The sequence below is a fragment of the Ostrea edulis genome, chromosome 6 (genome assembly GCF_947568905.1).
Source record: "Ostrea edulis chromosome 6, xbOstEdul1.1, whole genome shotgun sequence".
NCBI lineage: Eukaryota > Metazoa > Mollusca > Bivalvia > Ostreida > Ostreidae > Ostrea > Ostrea edulis.
In genome coordinates, this window is record NC_079169.1 from 20,583,736 (window position 1) to 20,600,225 (window position 16,490).

Consider the following 16,490-nt stretch of genomic DNA (forward strand, 5'->3'; position numbering starts at 1 on the left):
CCTCGCTAAAGAACACAGCACAGCAGAGGAAGGTGGTAAGTTCTAATTCACCTCGCTAATGAAAAGGCGAAGATAACTAGCAGTGATCAATCTCACTAAAGAAAAGGTGAAGATAACAAACAGTGATCAATCTCACTAATGAAAAGGTTAAGATAACGAACAGCGATCAATCTCACAAATGAAAAGATGAAGATAATGAGCAGTGATCAATCTCACTAATGAAATGGTGAAGATAATGAGCAATGATCAATCTCACAGGCACTAATGAAAAGGCGAAGATAACGAACAGCGATCAATCTCACCAATGGAAAGGTGAAGATAACGAGCAGTGATCAATCTCACTAATGAAAAGGTGAAGATAATGAGCAATGATCAATCTCACAGGCACTAATGAAAAGGCGAAGATAACGAACAGCGATCAATCTCACTAATGAAAAGGTGAAGATAACGAGCAGTGATCAATCTCACTAATGAAAAAGTGAAGATAACGAACAGCGATCAATCTCAGACACTAATGAAAAGGCGAAGATAACGAACAGCGATCAATCTCACTAATGAAAAATTGAAGATAATGAGCAGTGATCAATCTCACTAATGAAAAGTTGAAGTTAACGAACAGTGATCGATCTCAGAACTCGTATAAGGAATACAAAATAGAGAGTTGGGCAAACACAGACCCCTGGATATACCAGAGGTGGGATGAGGTGACTAGTAGGAGTAGTCATCCCCTGTTGATGGTTGACATCCACCATGAGCCTTATATCTTGATCAGGTAAACAGAGTAATCCATGGTCAGATCAGTGTATGGCAGGGAGAGAATGTGAGTCTTAATTCATTTCACTCATTGAATATGGCAGAGAAAGGGTAAGTCCAAATTTGTCCCACTAGTTAAGCACAGCAGAAGAAGAGCTTAAGCTCATAGGGCTCAGCAAACGAAGAGCAAGTCCTGATTCATCGTGATCGTAGGGCTGGCAGAACGTCCAACTTCTATCATAACCAGACTTGTCAAAAGGCTTTCATTTAGTATTCAGTGGTAATTTAATGCTTAGGTGAAAGCAACATGCCAAGGTTACTGTAAATCATGTACAGTTAACCACTTATTCATTAAGTATTTTACCCTTGATATCTCGAATCCTCATCTATCTCGAAGTTTTTTCTCAGTCCTGTCAAATTTGAGATAACAAGATTTCACTGTAGTTATTTTTCCTATATTTAGAAGACTATTGCCATGATTGTACTGTTTATACAAATTAGTCACACACAACAATCTTGCCTTCATGTTTAGGAGATGTGTACCAAAATTCTGTTGTCCAATCCTACTGAAATCATCATGTCAGTATAACTCCTGCAATTTCTGCTCAAATATGATTCTCTTAAATAAAAAATGATTTGCAGTAAATCAACTAATTAGTGATGTTGGTGTTGTTGAAGCCAGATTTGTGTTGTGTAGCAGAATAGTTTGACTTCTGACAGTGGTTTTCTCTCCACAGATATAGTAGAGAACATCATGAGAGACATGAGTGACCAGTCCAAGACAAGGGGTCAGATCATACGACAACTGAAGAAACAAAGCCTGATAGAGAGTGCTAAAGACCTCAAACAACAGAAAGGGTGAGATTAAAACTCAAAAGTGATAGAGAGTGCTAAAATCCATGCAACAATCGAAAGGGTGAGACTTAATTTCAAAAGTGATAGAGAGTGCTAAAATCCTTGAACGACCGAAAGGGTGAGACTAATTCTCAAAAGTGATAGAAAGTGCTAAAGCATGGTTCGTACAGGTCATGGAAAATCATAGAATTTGACCTCAGTCATGGAAAGTCAAGGAATTTGGGTTTAGTTCTTGAAAAGTGATGGAACATCAAAAGGTGATAGAGAATACTAAAATCATGTTAGTGTATCATGTCAGTGTAAATTAGTGTTAGTGTATCGTGACAGTGTATCATGTCAGTATAAAGTCTTAGTGTATTATGTCAGTGTAAAGTCTTAGTGTATCATGTCAGTTGAAAGTGTTAATGTATCATGTCAGTGTAAAGTGTTAGTGTATTATATCAGTGTAAAGTGTTAGTGTATCATGTCAGTGTAAAGTGTTAGTGTATCATGTCAATGTAAAGTGTTAGTGTATCATGTCAGTGTAAAGTGTTAGTGTATTATGTCAGTGTAAAGTGTTAGTGTATTATGTCAGTGTAAAGTGTTAGTGTATTATGTCAGTGTAAAGTGTTAGTGTATCATGTCAGTGTAAAGTGTTAGTGTATCATGTCAGTGTAAAGTGTTAGTGTATCATGTCAGTGTAAAGTGTTAGTATATTATGTCAGTGTAAAGTGTTAGTGTATTATGTCAGTGTAAAGTGTTAGTGTATTATATCAGTGTAAAGTGTTAGTGTATTATGTCAGTGTAAAGTGTTAGTGTATCGTGTCAGTATAAAGTGTTAGTGTATTGTGACAGTGTAAAGTATTAGTGTATTATGTTAGTGTAAAGTGTTAGTGTATTATGTCAGTGTAAAGTCTTAGTGTATCGTGTAAGTGTTAGTGTATCGTGTCAGTGTAAAGTGTTAGTGTATCGTGTCATTGTAAAGTGTTAGTGTATCGTGTCAGTGTAAAGTGTTAGTGTATCATATCAGTGTAAAGTGTTAGTGTAAAGTGTCAGTGTAAAGTGTTAGTGTATCGTGACAGTGTTAGTGTATCGTGTCAGTGTATTGTGTCAGTGTATCATGTCAGTGTAAAGTTAGTGTATTATGTCAGTGTAAAGTGTTAGTGTGTCATGTCAGTGTAAAGTGTTAGTGTATCGTGTCATTGTAAAGTGTTAGTGTATCATGTCAGTGTAAAGTGTTAGTGTATCGTGTCAGTGTAAAGTGTTAGTGTATCATGTCAGTGTAAAGTGTTAGTGTATCGTGTCAGTATAAAGTGTTAGTGTATTGTGACAGTGTAAAGTGTTAGTGTATTATGTCAGTGTAAAGTGTTAGTGTATCATGACAGTGTATTGTGTCAGTGTATCATGTCAGTGTAATGTGTGTCCATTGTTTTTTCAGCAACAAGCGACCAGTAGGTTGGAATGAGGAGCAGGACTTTGAACTGAGAAATCTGTACGACAGATTTAAGGATACCAGCGGTAAGAGGAGGGTCGGGTGCCTGAACACTGCTGTTCACTTTGCTTCTTCACTTCTACATTTCACACAAACTCTGTAGTTCTTTTTGGACAAAAAAAATCAATCTGTGAAGGATTGTTTTTCCTGATTTATGAAAAACTCCTGCAGTTACTAATTATTGGTGACTCTCCATATTTTAGATCCAGTAGGAAACATTTTATCAAATTTGACTGACAAAAGAAGTAGGGGCAAGGTGATAGAGAAGCTGTGTGCCCTTGACCTTGTGCAAGACAGGAAAGAGCTGTATAAAAAACGAAAACGAAAGCCCAAAAACCCATGGGACGCTGGGGAGGAGGACATGCCAATAGTGGATGATTGGAGCAGTGGAGGAAGTGGAAATGAGGGTCCAAAACGAAGGCAATCTAGTGGTGGTAAGTAAGGGGCCAAAACGAAGGCAATCTAGTGGTGGTAAGTAAGGGGCCAAAACGAAGGCAATCTAGTGGTGGTAAGTAAGGGGCCAAAACAAGGGGGATCTAGTGATGGTAAGTAAGGGGCTAAAAGAAGGGGGATCTAGTGGTGGTAAGGGGCAAAAACCAAGGGGATCTAGTGATGGTACATAAAGGGGCCAAAACAAGGTAGATCCATCGGTAGTAATGGTAAATAAAGGAGTCATAACAATTTTGTTTGCTTTAAGAAATGAAACTTATAATTCTTTGTTTGATGCATGTATCCCAGAATAGTCAACTTGATGACGTAGACCACTTACTGGTAGAAGTAGACAGATTACACGAGTTCCTGGTATGAATCGTCTGAACTTTTTCATCAATGTGCTTATAATTCTTTGTTTGATGCATTGGACTAAAAACTTCATCAATGCGCGTAGCACATTGATGAAAAAGTTCAGACGATTCATACCAGGAACTCGTGTAATCTGTCTACTTCTACCAGTAAGTGGTCTACGTCATCAAGTTGACTATTCTGCCACGTCATCGCCTATGTATGTTGTTTCTTTAAATTAATTTGTATTTTATTCATATCTTTAGTTGTGCTTATTTTTTATAGCAATGAAAAACAAAAATCAAACGAATGCATTTCGTTATATTTAATGTTTGTGTGGAAAATCCCATTCTATAAATAGCACTAAAATTAGAACAGGGAAGACGCATTCCAGAGAAAAGTAATCCCGCGTGCTTAGTGCAGATGAACTCCGAACGAAATTTTAACAGGGAAATCAAACAAACTTTTCAACCAATCAGCATCGTTGTTAAGTCATCACTTTAAAAGTTATTGAATGATATAAGGATCTAGTGATTATTGAAGCCCTTTAATGTGTTTCGTAGTAGAATTTGTGTCTGGGTCATATTTTTGCACAGTGAGACCTAAGACTTTCAAATCTGGTCAACAGATGCAGTGGGGGTGGGTTGTTGTTCCAAATTTAGGTATGGCATCATTTCAGAATTCTTATGGCTGTACATATTCAAATTATGTCCACATCATGTCTTGTTTGTGACATTGACATGAGCATGTAGATCCAGATGGGCGTATCATGTACTCTAGCGCTCTACTTGATTGAAATAAAGGTGTTATTTCATTTGACATGTGTAATACTACCTGCTCCTGAATCTTTACTATTTTTTCCTGCAGAGTCATCTGCTGATTCCACCTCTTCCTCAGAAGAGGAGGATAGCGATGTTGAGGAAGAGGAAGAAGAATCAGGTTCTCTCTCAGGTGTCATCAACATGACTGCTGTGATTACCAAATTAGTGGAGAAAGGTACAACATCTACAATCTTAATACTGCTATAGCATCTCCCTGTGTAGCAGACTAGTGTCCCCTGAATATGAACTTCTCTCTGCCTTAGCATCCCCTGAATCTAACATCTCCCTGCATTAGCATCCCCTGAATCTAACATCTCCCTGCATTAACATCCCCTGAATCTAACATCTCTCTGCATTAACATCCTCTAAATCTAACATCTCTCTGCATTAGCTTCCTCTAAATCTAACATCTCCCTGACCTAGCATCCCCTAATCTAACATCTCCCTGCATTAACATCCCCTAAATCTAGCATCTCCCTGCCCTAGATTCCCCTAAATCTAACATCTCCCTGACCAAGCATCCCCTAAATCTAACATCCATCCCCTAAATCTAACATCTCCCTGACCTATCATCCCCTGAATCTAACATCTCCCTGCCCTAGCATCCCCTAAATCTAACATCCATTCCCTAAATCTAACATCTCCCTGACCTAGCATCCCCTAAATCTAACATCTCCCTGCCCTAGCATCCCCTAAATCTAACATCCATCCCCTAAATCTAACATCTCCCTGACCTAGCATCCCCTAAATCTAACATCTCCCTGACCTAGCATTCCCTAAATCTAACATCTCCCTGTCCTAGCATCCCCTAAATCTAACATCCATCCCCTAAATCTAACATCTCCCTGACCTAGCATTCCCTTAATCTAACATCTCCCTGCATTAGCATTCCCTGAATTTAATATATCCCTGCTTTATGTTAGGGCTGTTCCAGAAATGATCAAATGGGGGGGTCGGGCGGCAAACGATATTTTTTTGTATGGGTGGTCGTATTTTTTCATATTTTAATTGGTCCGTGGTTGGACTGTTAAAAAAATATTTATTATGGGTGGTGGGTAGTTTCTATTGTTTTAATTTGTGCCATGTGGGTGTTGAGTTTTCAGAATATTTTTATTGTCGCTCTTGTCGTGTTGGTTACAAAACGTCGGAGGGAAAATTAAAAACGTGCTTTCGAAATGCTGCTTTCGAAATCGGAAGTAACATAGAACTATTCGAGTTGTCGCTCTTTGCAGCGCATAACTTTCCATAACGGCACTCTTCAAATTAGAGGCGCGTTTAGTAGGGTCCCTTTGGACGTGATGGCGGCGAACTCTGTTCTGTAGATTATTACAGTTTACAGTGCATCGATTTTGGGAATATTTTGAAACCAATAGGTATTCCGTTTTCTAATAAAAATAGGCAAACCTTAGTTGATTTATACGAGGGTACCGATGCGTTATATTTATCAGTCGGTGTGATGGTGATATAGAGGCCTCCAGGCGCGGGCTCCATTAGAAGACGAACGATTCGTGGAAAAACATATCCATACCCATTTCATGATAATAGCATCATTTGGACTCCCAATCTTTCCAACATTCCCGCCATAGATGCCTTTCATTGTTGATGTGACATCGTTTCTTCAGAACTACTGTGATACAATGTCACACAGGCATTACCGCGTCATTGACTAGAATGTTTGTCCCGAAAACCTCGCGAGATTTGTACCGTTTTCATTTTTTAAAATATTTTTGTGGTGGGTCTGGTTAGTTTTTTTTTTTTTTTTTTAGATGGGTCATTGTAAAATGAGTTTATTAATTTGATGGGTCATGGGGTAATTTTTTATTTTTTTTTATGGGTGCTTGGTATATACAAAAGGTGCCTCCCGACCCCCCCATGTATTTATTTCTGGAATAGCCCTTACTGTGTTCAGTCCCACTTCGCACCGGCTTCAGTTGGAGAATTTACAGCGATTTTGGGCTGATCTTCAAGAACCAAAAAATCATAACAAATGATTGTTAACTCTCGTGATTTCACTCTTAACATGTGCTCTTTGTGTTGTTAGGATATAAAGACCAGATTCTGTGGATCCAGAGATGTATCAAACGAAAGGCTGATGATAAGGAAAAGAAAGGCAAGGGTTTAGTTTCCTACAATTGTATATATGCCTACTACCTGAATAGAATCTACTGTACATTGTAAATCAACAGTGAAGGGGATGTTGGATGTTTTCTGACTATTTGAGATTTTACAGATAATGCAGTATCAGTGCCCATTGTTCCCTTGACAGAAGAAAATGAAACGGCGATGGAAGACGAGATGTTTCTGTCATTTCTTCAGAATATTGGAATTTCATCACCTTCTAGTGAACAAGTAAGGAGAAGGTTAAATGACCCATGAAATGACTGGCTTATTTAGTGTTGCACGATCTCATCATCACGTCATGCTGTAGGTAGTTCTCTGGATTTTTAGCCGATTTGCGTAGCAAATCTCGGCTTTTAAATTGGCGAAGGATGGGAGTCCAGTCGGCGGGCAGCATCCACAATTAGCTTGTCCAGTCTTTATCTTTCATACTTTTTGGTACATCTTTGTGAGACTTACATAACATGATCACATCCAAAAGAGAAAGGTTCCTATTTATTTTGGGGTCAAAGGTCAAGGTCACTTTGTCACTAAATGCCATAGATTTGAGCTTGTCCGGTCTCAAACTTTCATACTACTTGGTGCGTCTTTGTCAGACTTCCATATTTTGATCACATCCAAAAGAGAAAAAATCCTATTTATTTTAAGGTCAAAGGTCAAGGTCTCTTTTTCACTATATACTGTAGATTTGAGCTTGCCTCTAACTTTTATGTACATGTACTTTCTGGTGCTTGTTTATCAGACTTCAAATCCTGATGACATTCAAGATTCATGTTCCTTTTGAAATCCAAAGATCAAGGTCATTATCACACTAAATACCTATTGCAGCTATTCAAAGCTTCATGCTTGTAAACTATATTAACTATGTGCATGTTTTTGAGGTCAAGGGTCAAACTGGACATAGGAATATACTGTCCGTTCAATATCTTGAGAACCCTTTGCTTGACAGACATCAAACTTGGTACACTGGTACATCTTTAGGAGAAGATGACCCCTGTTGAGTCTGTGGTCACATGGTCAAGGGTCAAACTGGACATAGGAATATACTGTCTGTTCAATATCTTGAGAACCCTTTGCTCGACAGACATCAAACTTGGTACACTGGTACATCTTCAGGAGGAGATGACCCCTATTGATTTTGAGGTCACATGTTTAAAGGTCAAGGGTCAAACTAGACATAGGAATATACTCTCCGTTAAAATCTTGAGAACCCTTTGCCTGACAGACATCGAACTTGGTACACTGGTCCATCTTCAGGAGAAGATGATCTCTATTGATTTTGAGGTCACATGTTCAAAGGTTAAGGGTCAAACTGGACATAGGAATATACTGTCAGTTCAATATCTTGAGAACCCTTTGTTTGACAGACATCAAACTTGGTACACTGGTCCATCTTCAGGAGAAGATGATCCTTATTGATTTTGAAGTCACATGGTCAAGGGTCAACCTGGACATTGGAATATACTGTCCGCTCAATATCTTGAGAACCCTTTGCTTGACAGACATCAAACTTAGTACAGTGGTTATATTCAGGAGAAGATGACTTCTATTGATTTTGAGGTCACATGGTCAAAGGTCAAGGGTCAAACTAGACATAGTAATATACTGTCCACTCAATATCTTGATAACCCTTTTGCTTGACAGACATCAAACTTAATACACTGATACATCTTCAGGAGAAGATGACCCATATTGATTTTGAGGTCAAAAGTCAATTGTTGAACTGGACATAGTAATATATTGTCTCCTATATTTTAAGAATTATTTGCTTGATTGACACCAAACTTGGTACACTGCATAAGGAGTAGATGACCCCTATTAATTTTTAGGTCACATGGTCAATTCACTCTTGACATAGGAAGATATTGTCTGCTCAGTATTTTGAATTGATGATACTACAGTATAATCTGTCTAAACCAGCTATGTGTGGTTCCAAAGAAATTGGCCGGTTTGCACAGAGTCCGGAGTGCAGAATGTTGACAAGAATGAGAGTTGCTTCCCTTGTATTCACTATCTATGCATACGTGTGTAATGATTGCTAACGTTTTAATATATCACAAAAGAATTCAAAATGTAAAAATATAAATGTCAGTGTTTTATTGTCGTGCTCATTTGAAAAAGTTTCAATTTTTATTAAACAGTTTAAAATATGGGAATTATTCGCGCAATTTTCTGTTGGTAAATTGTCGATTTCATCTACATCATCGCTGTTATCAAGTGCTACATTATGTACGTTCGTCAAGTTTGTGTTGTGTTCGTTTAAAATTTGTCTTTCCCAGCTTTCATTGTAAATGTATCGCTTTCAATTGTCACAATTTGTGAAACGGAAACTAATACAATGCTGAGTGATCGACCGGACATGGCGAGTTGTGCTAACTAACTGCATTTCATCACTGTCTGACTTGCCGTAGAGCTCCGAGAAGTCCACGAGGGGAAACCCTGCTTTTGGAAAACAACAGGATTGTTGCCGATTTTGTTTCATTCCAAGAATGTATCGAATTCATCGATTAATTGAACTTTGTCTTTTAATGTCAGTTCTCGTCTCTGTCATTAGGGGGAGGGCGCCATTACCTCGTGCGTGGTGCTGTCATAACTGAAAAGTGCACCCCCTAAAAATCAGGTTTTATTTTAAACTGATCGCGACTCATCGCCAGTTGCACTCTTTTACTTACCTATGGCTTTCCTTGAGACACCCTTTGTGTACACCGCGTGTGATCGACCGAATACCGACAGGTTGGTCATCGTGGGGTGGCTGGTTTAAATGCGATAATTAGAGCTAATTACGAGCAATTGGGACCTTGTGTACACCGTATACAATTGACCGCAACAATTAGGGTGGGGTATCATCGAGGGGCCGGTTTACACAGGATAATTAAAGTTAATTGATAGCAGTTGGGACTGTGTAAGCCGGCCGATATACAGAATACGCAGTATCCGGAGTACAGGGAATTATTAATAAAGGATTTGTTAAAGAAATGTTAGGGACTGTATTTTGTGGCTGGAATTGACAGAGCGCCGGAGTACTCAGAGGCCGGTTTGGACAAATTATACTGTACTATCAATTAAATAATGTGTGTGTATAACCCTTTTCAATTTTGCACCATGGGGGGGCATATGTGTTTTACAAACATCTCTTGTTACTTCGTGAATGCAAGCGTGCATAATTTTCCAAACTGCAAACTCGGCCATACGCATCTTTGATGCGTTTTAGCGATTTTTTTTTTATTACTGGCTGATATTGAGATAATTTTATGTGTGGTTCTATTGTATCTTGATGAGTTATGGTTCAGGATTAAGTTTCACTCTGATTGACCCATTTTCAGTTTAGTTATGGTCCTACTTGACATCAACATTTCATGTAAAACATTGGGGGGGGGGGGGGGGGGGGGGGGGGGTATGATGGTACACATATATTCAAGATTCACCCAATTGATCTACTTTCAGTTGAGTTATGGCCCTTCAGATTTCTGGACTTTTTCTACAAAGGTTTTAGATATTAAGCTGATTCTTGGTGTGTAGTCGTGTATTTAGAGATCCAGGTCTAGATAATTGGTGTCGGTTCACTTTGATAATGGATTCATGAAAAATTTCAGACACTGATTCAGGGGTAGACAAATAGATTTTAAATGTAGGTTTATTACTAGCAAATACATGTACATTGATAAATGTGAATAGTTTGATACATCGATAAATGTGAATACTTTAATACATTGATAAATGTGAATACTTTAATACATCGATAAATGTGAATACTTCAATACATTGATAAATGTGAATAGTTTGATACAACATTGATAGATATGATTACTTGAATACATTGATTAATGTGAATAATTTGATACAATAGTAAATGTGAATACTTTACAACAGTGATAAATGTGAACACTTTGATACATTGATAAATGTGAATACTTTGATACATTGATAAATGTGAATACTTTGATACGACATTGATAAATATGATTACTTGAATACAATATTTTCTGAACACACAGGAGGCTTTCTGGAGAATCCCAGGAGAAATGGCTCTACAGGAACTAAGAAACTTGGAAGCTGGCTTGACACTCGACGATGACGACAAACCAGTGGCTGCCGACAGAATTCAAGTGAAGCAGTCAGGAACGACCCAGAAAGAGAAGAAAACCAAACAGAAGAAGAAGAAAGCGAAGAGGAGGGATAATAAATTCGAGAACTTATTGAAGCAGATGGCAGAGAAGAGAAAACAGGATAGAGAAGATGGTCGCTTGACGAGGAGAGAACGAAAAAGGTTTAACTATGATACAGGACCCCCTATAAAAATTGGCTATTATGTAAAAAAAATATATGCATATATATAAATAGGGCTTATTTATAAGAATACCCTATAGTGTGCTTATGAGAAACTAAAGATTTTTTTGCCTTTTACATGTTTAGATTAATTTAGTGTATTATGAATAAATTATTCTTACCAAGTAACAACAAACATATGATTGACAGGTTGTCTCCCCCTACCAGCAATGCTATCCCTTCAGATGATTCCAGCACTGCAGTGACAGGCCAGAAAGAGGCTGAGATCCCAGCACCACCTAGCTCCACAGAAAAGAACAGAAAGGGAGTCTACTCCTCCACCAAGAAACGGAGAATCAAAAGGTTGTTGGACTCGGACAGCGAAAAAAGGTTTGATCTTCGAAATGGAATCAAGATGCTTTATACCATGTACATGAATGTAAACTTAAGTGTTACAGAATATTAATTGAGATGTAAAGTTAAAATCATTTCCACTATATTCCTAAAGATTATTTTGCTTTATTACATTTAATTACATAGTGATGCTGAAACAGAAAAGGAAAACCAGATGCCTCCAGACTCCGCGGGGGAGGAGGACGATAAAGAAGAGGAGTCTCATCAGACACAGCCGCTTCAGTTTGACAGTAGCGATGATGATGATGTTCCTCTCATGACGATGGGGAAGCGAAGCAGAGTGTCCGAGTCAGAGACCACACCAGAGGGCAAGAAGAGGAAGACGATGACAGTGTCAGACGATGAGTCATCAGATGAGATGGGTAGAGGTGAGAGTTGATTCAGATTGTTTGTTTGTTTATATACACAACAGTAGAGTACTGATAAACGACATATAGGTACATAATAAGATGAACAACATATAAGTATATGATAAAGTGGACAGCTCATAGGTATAAAATATGGTGGACACTTAGGTGCTGTGTTTGTGGTGAACAATTAGATGCTGTTTTTGTGATGGACAATGAGGTACTGTTTTTGTGGTGGACAGTGAGGTACTGTTTTTGCGGTGGACATTGAGGTACTGTTTTTGTTCTGGACATTGAGGTACTGTTTTTTGGTGGACAGTGGTGCTGTTTTTGTTGTGGACAATGAGGTACTGTTTGTGTGGTGGACAATGAGGTACTGTTTGTGTGGTGGACAGTGAGGTGCTGTTTTTGTTGTGGACAATGAGGTACTGTTTGTGTGGTGGACAATGAGGTACTGTTTGTGTGGTGGACAGTGAGGTACTGTTTTTGCAGTGGAGACACTGGTGGTTTAGTGAGCTCTAGATCTGTAATGTGGATGTTATTAGAGTTAGTGTGTAGACACTGCGTTGTACTAGCGAGCTCTAGACCTGTAACTAGGTTAATACATTTCAGGTGAGACGAGTTCTAACAAGAAAACAAATCTGTCCTTTGATTCGGATGAAGACTCACAGCCTGGACCCGTGAACACTGAAGTCTCTAAAACAAACTTTAAAAGGCTGTTGATGTCAGACGACAGTGAGGATGAAGAGCCATGGCAACCCACAAAAGAGTCAGGTAAGCTTATTCTGTTTAACCCGATAAAACAATTATTTTTAGACTCCAAACAATCACCTCATGAATCGTAACTCCTGAGCCATTTATATTAGATCGACATCCTTGTAATACAGGAGGTTCAGATTACTAAGTTATATATTTAACCAGAATATGCTGGTTTTGAGATACATCCAAGTTATTTCCCTTTGGAGACCTCTCATACATAGTAAGGTGCGAAACAATTTGTTTACATGCAGGAGTGGGACAAATATTCATCACTGCATAAGTGAATGTACTCGGCAAGTTTCTCGCGTGCAGTTTTGTCACCCGAATTCAACTGATACACAAACTAAGTAAATGATAAGTATTCAGGGAGTAATTAAGTACATGGAATTCTTATTATATCACATTATTTCATTGGTCATAGTTATCATATCCAGGATATTACTTGCAAAGATGACATTGTTTTTATGTTTCCACTTTCGTAAAACTTTTCTCTTTTTTTTTTTTTTAGATTATTTTGTATTTCCTACATTTACATATTTAAAAGAGAAGCCACTTTTAATACATTCTATCGTCTTCCTCACTAACAGTAACTGTAGTTCCATTTAGGCATTCAAAGTTCCACTTAATGTTCCTCCTACACAGAAGAGCTCTTATCTAGAAAGTAGCATATTCTGTCTGCTGTGAGACTGATTATTGGGTTGAAGTTTGATGGAGCTTGTAGTGAATTGCACATGCAGGATGCATCATATATCGCATGTCATTTTAATCTCGTTCTTTTTCTCAGCCTCTTTCCCAGCGACCTTACTGTCACAGCCACCAAATGACTCGGATATGGATGATCATGTTCCGCTACGAAAAGTTTTCCACAGGAAAAACCTGATTTCTAGTGATGAGGAAGATTAAATGTAGGGAATAAAAAGATTTGTGCAGCTGTGCGTGTGCCGGGAAATACACCTGTTAAAGATTTCTAGTGATGAGGAAGATTAAATGTAGGGAATAAAAAGATTTCTAGTGATGAGGAAGATTAAATGTAGGGAATAAAAAGATTTGTGCAGCTGTGCGTGTGCCAGGAAATACACCTGTTAAAGATTTCTAGTGATGAGGAAGATTAAATGTAGGGAATAAAAAGATTTGTGCAGCTGTGCATGTGCCAGGAAATACACCTGTTAAAGATTTCTTGGGGAGGCGAAAATAAAGTGCTCCAGAACGGAAAAAAATATATATAATGACACTGAACTTACTTCTATGCAAATGACTATATGTGCTATGACCTTGATAGTTTGATGTGTGCAGGTATTTGTGAGATTGCTTTTATGTATGGGGAGAATCTAAAAGCAATTGTATAACGAGCATTGTGTATTTGGTATGATCAGTATGTAATCATTTTATTGCCATAAATAATTGGGCCACTAAACCTTGATTTTACTTTGTACTACCAACTTTTTCCATTGATTGTATTGCATTAATATTGTACAGAAGAACATTTGATTCCATAAAAGAGCATGTTCTTGGTGATATTTGTTAGTGTTTATTTATGATGTCACAAATTGTGGATTTTTTAGTTTTAATTCTGGATTAAAGTGCAGTGCAATTTATTAAAAGTTTTCTAACACTAGTTTTTGGTTGCAAATGCAAAAGACATGGTGAACTGTTAAGTTCTGTTGCATTTCTTTTTTCTTTTTTCATCAAAGTTTGCTTTTTTTATTTTTTATTTTTTTATTAGCATTGTACAAATAGAAATTAAATGCATCATAATATATACTTTTAAAGGGACTGATTCACGATTTTCCCCAAAATTTTATATTTCACTTTTAATGATCAAAATCTATTGTCTGATGTGTTTAAAAGATTTCACATAAGAATTAAGCTTTATATACATTATCACAGAAGCTCATTTTAGAGAGTTTATCATTTGTTTTGTAAACAAAGATTGCGGTGTGTTATTGTTTACGAAAGTTTCAAAAGAAATGGATATCGATCTAAGAATATTTATATCTTTCATATTTCAAGCATTCTTTGGGTAAAATGTGCCATCTGAAAGTTAAAATTTGTGAGTATGCAAATTTAAGATGCTTTATATTACAAAATTAACATTTCACTGGTTTGTCTGTTGACATGAAAAGACTCAAGTCTTTATTTACATATCACAGATTTAAGGCTAAAATATTGTTTTTATTCTCGCGTTCAGAAGGTCAAAATTTTGGCTGTCAACATTAAATCAGATATATATATTTAATGTTCAACATCAAAAATGAAAAATATTTTTTCTCAAAAATCGTGAACCAGTCCATTTAAAGGTAAGATGTACAATGGATATATAATCACTCATACCAACTATTCATACTCCACTCATACATTTCAAAAATAGGTGAAATTATACCAAAAAAATAATTATTGACATTGCTATAATAGTGTCAAAAAAATATAAATTTATACAAAACATCCAGTAAAAAATATACTATTCAGTGGGTTCAAAATATAGTGTTCCACAAAGTTTGTTTTCATTTTTTGATGTCTATATAAATATTCATTAACATTTAAGAAATGATATCAGGCCTAATTTTGAAGAAAATATTATCAAAATGCAAGATTTAATTACTCTAGTGACATTGAATTCTTTGTATTGATTGCCTACTAAATCATCATTCATAAATTCTTCAAAGGATCAAGATTAATGTTCTGAAGGTACATGTACAGTGTACATATGACAAGGACATGTATCTCGTAATTAAGCATTGAATGATATTTATTTTTAGCTCACCTGAGCCAAAGGTTCAAGTAAGTTTTTCTTATTAAAATTTGTCCAGCATCTGTTGTTGTCATATATGTAGTTGTCGTCGTTAACTTTTCATGTTTCCATCTTCTCCAGAACCAATTTCAATCAAACTTGGCACAAATCATCCTTTAGTAAAGGGAATTCAAGTTTTGTTCAAATGAAAAGCCATGCTCCCTTCTAAGGGGAGATGCACAAGAAAAGGGTAAAATAGGGTGGGTCATTTAAAAATCTTCGAGAACCACTGAGCCAGAAAAGTTGAAAATACTAGCAAGTTTCATGACATAGTGTAGAGTGTCATGACATAGTGTAGAGTGTAGTTTTTCACATCATAGTTCCCAGAGGTAGGATGAGGCCACAATATTCGTCAGAGTTTTACATGAGGATATACACAGGGGGAAAATCTTCTAAATAACAGCAGAGCCACGATTACTCATATTAATGGGCAAGCATCTCCAGGTAGAGCAGATTCAAGTTTCTTCAAAGTCTGGCCCCCAGAAGTAGGTTAGGGCCACAATAAAGGACCAGAGTTTCACATGGGGATATATAGGAAATATCTTTAATAATCATCTTCTCAAGAACAACATGGCCATCATTAGTCATATTAATATGCAAGCATCTTCAGGTAGTTCAAATTCAAGTTTGTTCAATTTAGAGGTCCTAGGGTAGGGTGGGGCCACAAAGGGAGACCAAAGTTTTATATAGGAACATCAGGGGGGAAAAATATTAAAACCAAATTCTTTTCAAGAGTAGCAGGGCCACTTTAATTCGCTGAAGTAATATAATTCTAAATCTTCATAAAATGATAAATATGGGCCCAATCAAAACTATTGTAAGATTATAAGTATAACTAACACTGAACACCTACACAATTTTATACTGATCATGTTGTAAATCAATCTCAACTTCTGGGCTTGCCAGAAAGGCCGGAGAATGTGCGATCGGTTGTAGACCTAATAGTCTATAGTGATGTAATGCCTCTGGCGCATCGTTCTGGAAATTTCCATAAGGCTGTATGCATGATTCAAGACTAGAGACAAACGGGCACACTTCATTTATTCAAAAATTATCGAAACTTATTTCTTCTTTAAGATCAAAATCAAGGATCGATAAACAATAGATTTACTTCTGAA

At 37.1% G+C, this 16,490-nt stretch overlaps 1 protein-coding gene across 1 annotated transcript in view; it reads left to right on the top strand.

Annotated features, from left to right (window-relative positions):
• Positions 1–16,073, top strand: part of LOC125683665 (protein timeless homolog) — a 59,518-nt gene extending 43,445 nt beyond the window's left edge. The window contains exons 25-35 of the mRNA XM_056142434.1: positions 1,491–1,611; positions 3,026–3,105; positions 3,283–3,513; positions 4,727–4,855; positions 6,722–6,790; positions 6,911–7,029; positions 10,794–11,065; positions 11,275–11,454; positions 11,605–11,846; positions 12,438–12,599; positions 13,369–16,073. Coding sequence (XP_055998409.1) covers positions 1,491–1,611; positions 3,026–3,105; positions 3,283–3,513; positions 4,727–4,855; positions 6,722–6,790; positions 6,911–7,029; positions 10,794–11,065; positions 11,275–11,454; positions 11,605–11,846; positions 12,438–12,599; positions 13,369–13,487 — 1,724 coding nt within the window. The 3' untranslated portion in view covers positions 13,488–16,073. The remainder of the gene's footprint in view (positions 1–1,490; positions 1,612–3,025; positions 3,106–3,282; positions 3,514–4,726; positions 4,856–6,721; positions 6,791–6,910; positions 7,030–10,793; positions 11,066–11,274; positions 11,455–11,604; positions 11,847–12,437; positions 12,600–13,368) is intronic.
• Positions 16,074–16,490: the final 417 nt, after the last annotated feature.